We start from the raw sequence: 6,597 nt of genomic DNA, 5'->3' as shown, positions 1-6,597 counted from the left end.
TTTTGGAGTAATGTCACTTTATTAAGGGACTTAAAATAATCACATTCTCTAGTAGTCTTGGAACAATGCAAATGGTGAACAAAAGACAAAAATAGATGTAATTGGTTCTGAAAAGCATGAACATCTGTAGAGAATGTGTTGCATTATTCCTAAGGACTCTTGCTTTTGAAAAAAAGCACGTTCCATATATACAAGTGTCAGTGCAATAGCCAATAAAGCAATCAGTCAGAAATATAAAAATATCCTAGATACAAACTCAAAATAGATGTTTGAAGGCTGACAATATCAGTATTCTGATACTTCTATATCTCAGGAGTATGATCACTGGGATGAGTTATTCTTATGAGGTAAGAGACAGTAGATGCTGCTCTCTGATAATACAAAACCATACATGTTTTCCGTAAGACACAAAAAAATAGAGCACCCAATGAAACTGCAAGTCTTTGCTGCAAGTGCCCACAGGAAGTGAAATTATCTATGAGCATTTCTACATTCCCGCATCATTTATGTTTGCTGTCTTTGCCAACAGTTACACCAGCAAAAACTTGCTGATTCTCCCACCCTCCCCCAACCTCAGTATAAACTGCACGTACTTTGCAGATATCGCAAACTGACAACTGCTTTAAACACAGACAGGATCTATAAATGTCCAAAAACCACTTAGTCATTCTTTCCTTTATTGGTTGCAATTCTTTTCTTGGCAGCAAGGACAGAAAGAGATTGCTGAGTTTGACAGCTGAACAGCTCTCTCTAGAAGGGTTAGAGAGAGAACAGGGTGTGTTGTATTTGCCTTGCCCCAGGTGTTCCAGCAATGCCAGTGACCTTAAAGCTCAGCTGGTGGAGCAATAAAAATCACATTCCTCTTATTCACTCTTTGTTTCGGATGGAAGGATGCACTAATTCGGGGCTAGTGTTCCAAAAAAAGATGAAAGGCTCTTTGGTCAAACTTTCAGCTGGATGCTGTCTGCTTGCATCCTGATTCACTGTCTTTTCTTCAGTCATCTCTCTCACTATGACCCTCCAAGCTCTGCTGCTAAAATTCAGCCTTGTGTTTCATCATTTTTTAAAGAAAATGGCAAAATGACAGGTAGACAGACAGTGCACTCTGTGTCTTTGTGGCAAAGAGCCCCGGGGAAGAACTGGCAGCAGAGCTGGGAGTGGCAGAAGAGTACAACAAACACAACCTCCTACTTAGAGGGGCAATGATGAAGAGTTAATTTTAAACTGCGTCAATCTTAGGCATTCTTCTATGAAAAAGCACAATGAATTATATAGTCCTCAGTACAGTGATATTAGCTTGAACAGGATATGATTTGTATAATAAAACAAGCACAACAGGAGCTGGCAGTCATCTTCTTACGAAACTTGCCTTACCACTTATGGCACACACATGCACCAAAGCATACAGCAGTTGCCTGAAACTTTAAAATATTTCTTAGCTTTACATCCTAGATTCAAAAGCTTTCCCTTAAATTTTTTTTTTTTTTCCATAATTCTTTTCTAAGCCTCTTTTGTCTCAGGCAAATTCAGACAGCTGTGTGAGATGGCAAAGTGTAGCTAGTAACATCTGTAGTATGATGACGCTTGACAAATTATTTCAGGTTTTGTTTCAGTTTCTGGAAGATGCTTTGCAGATGTCAAAGCCTTAAGGAATCATCATAGTTCTGTCCTTAAGCCCACTGAATGTGGGGTTCGAAATTTGCAAATACTGAATTACCACTCACCACACCCCAGTAAGACAGGCTATTACCTCTCCAGTAAACAGGGAGGGGATGGAGGCACAGAATGACTAAGTGATTATTCCAACATCACGATACAGTTCTGGGAGAGCCAAGAGTTGAACCTGTATTTCTTGCATCTCAGTCTCAGGTTGTCTTTTTGTTCTGTGTTGCAGCCTTATTCTTTCCCGTAGAGGAAGACTGGAATCTCTTAAGAGTCTGTCACTGCTACTCTGGTTGACAGGTGATGTCGCCAATGATATAAGAATTGTTGCATTCCCCACAGCAAAAGGTGGAACACAGTGTGACATCTGTTTGCTGGAAGAAATACTAACCATACAAGTCCTTAAGAACATCAACATTTATTTAATATGATATAAAAGAAATGGGATATGAACATTTGTATTTGAACAATAATAAGTGGCTTCTTATACTTACATCGTATGTGCTCATTGTATAATATATACACAATGAACATAATTACATTTGTACACAAACTAAGTACTGGATTGAAAACTTGCTTATTGCTGTACACACCCTAACCCAACAAAGGAAAAGCCCAGTACCTCAAAATACCTACACTCCATTTTATTTAAGAAAAATGAACCACTAACATTAATGCATATGTTGACAGAAGTGTGGCAGTAACTGCTGACATTGCAACCTGACCAAGAAATAATTACAGCAGAAACAAGACATCTTTTACTAAGCAATAATAAAAATGGCACATTTTAAATATATCTATATGTATACATATATAAAAATTTTACAAATAAAATGTTAAACCAGTAAGTTGTAGTGTTTAAAAAGTGTAAAACAAGGTTAAGTGGTGATATGTAAAATTAACCAAATTATCCATCTAAAAGAAGCGAAAAAGTAAATTTATATGATCCATAATTAAAAGAACATTAAATTCTGGAGAATATCAAATAAAGTTCTGACTGTAGGCTGCACATTAAAAAGAGCCTTTATTTTATGTGCACAGAAATCATAGCAGCAAGCTGGTATCAGGAGAACAATCTGAAGGTTGTTGAGTGTACATGTGGGCCATTTAAAGCTCTCTTGGAATAAACATTTTCCAGGAAGTGGTAAAATGATGCTTTGTGGCCAAAAGCATCAGAACTATGAATTTCATAGATTTAAAATATACTGTACAATATCTTCTCATATTTTCATAGGTCAGGTCCATACATCTCAGGCATGAATTGTTTCAACAGAAGCCGTTAGTGCTGAAAGACAGACATAGATTCAGTTATTCTATTTTAGCAACGACACAATATTGTATAAAGCAACTCCTGGGGTTAAACACAGCAAGGAATTTCGGACCTCATCCTAACGGTAGTTATCAATGGTGTAGAACATAATAAAGTATTTTAGAAATCTGTTGTTTCTGAAAGCAATTTTCCTGACGAATGATACTGCTGTCAAGATACTCTGACAGCAAGACATGGAAGCGAGCTTTTTTCAAATTAATGCAATTTCGTATGAAAGCCTGTTTATTCTGAGAGTTTTATCCTGTTGTACACGGCTATCTCCAAATGTTCTTCATACAAACCCGATAATAATAGCAAAGGCTCTAATTGCTCTTACAAATGACAGGCACGGTTTGAAGAGGGATGCAGAATTATTCAGTTGCTACCCAGTAACGGCAGTGTGGCTGTAAGGTGTTCTGAAGTTCAAGTGCTACATGCAGAGCTTGCTGCATTTGGGTAACTGCTGAAAGGACTTCCACAAATAGCTTTTAACTGTTCATTAGTAAAAATGTTTCTGAGCTTTGGATCCAGGTGATGTATAAATTTCATTATACATCCATTGTGTAAATATAATGCTTAAAAAGTAACAATGGTACACATCCAGATTTGTCTCTGCAAAGCAAGAGCTGTGACAAAGGAAGTAGCTTTGTGTTAATGGGTTTTTCCTTAGTCCTACAATGTCCTATGCCACCAATTTCCTATGCCAAATTCCCCTGTCACTGTGCCAGGAGTATCATTTTACTAATTGACCGTAAAAGCCCAATATAGGTATTACCTCATTATTCTCTGAAATCCACCATACATTTTCCAGATGCTGCCTGAAAAATGTGGTTGCATATGAACAGGGCTGATCCCACAGCTCTGAAGTTCCCTCAGCTGCACAGAATTTCTTGCATCTGAGAGAGACTGAGTTCTCGCACATTAAAAGACCTATCTTTCAACAAAGTGCAAATCACTAGAATACTGGAACTGGAATTCATTTTATTAATTTATTTTATTACGCATTATTTATTTTATTATGTATGTATTAATCTCATTTATTTATTTATTTACTGGAATCTACTGCCCCAGAATGTAAGGGGCAGTTAATTCTGCGGGCAAGCAGACTGTGCTTCATGCATCTCCTACGTGTCCTAGGCCAGCTCATGGCATGAATTTGTTTTGAAGCTCCTAGGAAACAACCAACAGAGGCATCAAGTGCAGCAAAGAAATGTGGAATGTATATGCACGTAGTTGAATACTTTACCCAACTCAATTCAAATAAATACTAAACAGCCAAAAGGGGTGTATTTTAAGTTCTAGAATCCTCGCTTCATTATAGAGAGGCATGTGTAAGCAGAGCATTCATATTACAAGTGCCATCCCACATGCACCATTTTGTCATAAGCAATTAAGGCCTATTTGTAGAATTGTACTTAACATGGAAATGTTACAGCTACAGTATTACCTATGAGGATACACCACACTGTGGGATGTCAGGGCTGGGGCATTAACTTAAAAAGCAGATCACTATACGTGAACTTCAATTTTGCTAATCTCACATCTAACATAAATACTAAATAAAAAAAAAAAAAAAGAATCTGCTGATCTGATGACAAAAGTGGCAAAAGTGGGAAAGCAACTCAATGCAATTGGTAAAATATTTCTGGTGAAGTTCTAGGTTGCCTCCCCTTTGAAGAGAGGCGTGCTGTGGCTGTGGGCAAAAATCAGCAGTACAGTTTCAGTTTCACTACTGACCTGAACTGAGTTGATAGGGTAATGTTTGTTCTATTTGAAAAAAAAGATGCATGATAAATGCATGTTTATTTATACAGTGAAACTGAAAAGCATTAACACAAATGAGTATTTCCAGAAAAACTGAATGGTTCCACTTATCTTTTTTAAATAGTTCTGTAATAAAGCTTTTGAGGAAAAGTACTAAAGTGCAAGCTAAGTCTAATGGCAGACCACATCCATCAGGAAGCCAGCAACACAAGTGTCAGTACTGAAATGTGAAGAGTGCATATTCTATTCTCTCAAAGGAGAAAAAGATAAAAAGAGGTAAATAATTTCCTGGCCATAGCTCATACAAGAAGGGTGTCTGTGATGATTAAGTTTAATTTTGGAAAGATGAAAGCTTGGCAATACAGATTGTGACAGTAAACTAAAAAAAAAAAAAAAGTATTTTAAGATCTCTTCATGTTAAATGACTGAAAACATCTTGATGTTAAAGTTTTCCTGATTTTAAAGTTTTCTTAAGTTACCTCTAGCTATGTCATTTAACATTACTATTGAAACAAAGTTGACTCTTTTAGGTGAAAGCTTATTTAAACAGGTACTTCCAGATAAAAAATAAATGTGGATTGATTTAAATGCTGGTAAAGTGCTGAAGCTTTCACAGTGGTATCCTCTTAATTTCTTTAAACACTTGTATAAACAAGTATGCTTACTTATATTTGCATTTCCATTCATTAAGCAGGTCACACTACAGGTAGGAACATGGAAATCTAGCCAAACTCATGCTTTCTAACTTGATTCCCCAGAAGCAATTGGACAACGCCCTCAGACACATGGTGTGAATTTTAGCGTTGTCCTATGCAGGGACAGGAGTTGGACTCTGTGACCCTTGTGGGTCCTTTCCAACTCAGGACATTCTATGATTCTGCTACCAGAAGGGAAGAGAAGCTCTGTGGGGCTATCTCTATGCAAAGAAGAAAAAAAAAGTTTTATAAATGTTACATTTCTTCCACTCTCATTTTTTCCCTTCATGTTTATCATACCTCAGTCATCTATGTCTTAAGCCATAACCCCTTTGGGCCATTAGACCATTCCCTCCTGTGCCCCACTATGAGATCCAGCTCTAGTTGCCTATTACCATGACTGAAGCATCAAGATTCATTTTGCACCTGAGCACTGATGCTCACAGCTTAACTGGGTATCTGTTCTGTAACAGCTTAGGCCTCTTATGGAATTCAAAGGGCTATTATCTTGCCAGTTGTGGAGAATGTGCTTGATAAGCCAATTAGTCCTTTCTCTTTGTACTTGGATAGAGAATGCATTACTTGCAAGCAAATCAATACATGTATTGTTTTTCGTTTTCTGGTTAGTTTATATTCAACACTGCAGATAACTTTGTCTTGCCAAGTATTGTCTACAGATGTTTCTCAGAAAAATAACTAGAAGTAATATACTTAGAAAAATATCAGCAAAATGGCAGGAGGGGCGGGAAAAAAAGACGTACTTCTCTGTAACTATACACACATGAAATGCGATCCTTCTGTGAGCTGTGTCTGTGTAGATGGAGCTGGTGACAATGACGATTCTGGTGAAGAAGGCAAACTTTTCACTGTGAGTCATACAGCAAGACAAATAAGAATACAAGTTACAGAAGGCATGATTTCAAGCCGTAATAAATATAAGCTGGAAAATCATAATTTCAAGGCATAATATACACAAGCAGAACGAAATGAAAGTTACACAAGTAAAGACTTAAAATGTGATCAGCACCATAAGCACAACTTCTGGGGAGAGCAGAGCTGTTCTCCAGATAGATCATTACTCAGGCCTATAAATGACCAGTAGAACACCAAAGAAACAAACAACAGACACATGAATGCTGATGTGTTATTTGTGTTGTGAAGAGAGGA

The 6,597-nt window shown here is 37.2% G+C and overlaps 1 protein-coding gene across 18 annotated transcripts in view; it reads right to left on the bottom strand.

Moving 5' to 3' along the window:
- The window catches only part of PLEKHA5 (pleckstrin homology domain containing A5), a 174,246-nt gene continuing 167,649 nt past the window's right edge, over positions 1-6,597 (bottom strand). For 10 of the 18 annotated variants that reach the window (XM_065847182.2, XM_065847088.2, XM_065847125.2 and 7 more), the window contains 2 exons: positions 6,212-6,296; positions 1-2,947 (listed from right to left, as the gene is read on the bottom strand). In XM_065847182.2, coding sequence (XP_065703254.1) covers positions 2,929-2,947; positions 6,212-6,296 — 104 coding nt within the window. In that variant the 3' untranslated portion in view covers positions 1-2,928. Of the gene's footprint in view, positions 2,948-6,191; positions 6,297-6,597 lie in introns of all 18 variants that reach the window. The other 8 variants (XM_071815566.1, XM_071815604.1, XM_065847209.2 and 5 more) reach the window with 3 other exon arrangements.

The sequence above is a fragment of the Patagioenas fasciata genome, chromosome 1 (genome assembly GCF_037038585.1).
Source record: "Patagioenas fasciata isolate bPatFas1 chromosome 1, bPatFas1.hap1, whole genome shotgun sequence".
NCBI classification, from domain to species: Eukaryota; Metazoa; Chordata; class Aves; order Columbiformes; family Columbidae; genus Patagioenas; species Patagioenas fasciata.
The sequence above is the reverse complement of the archived record's forward strand: the minus strand, read 5'-3'. Positions and strand labels throughout refer to the sequence as shown.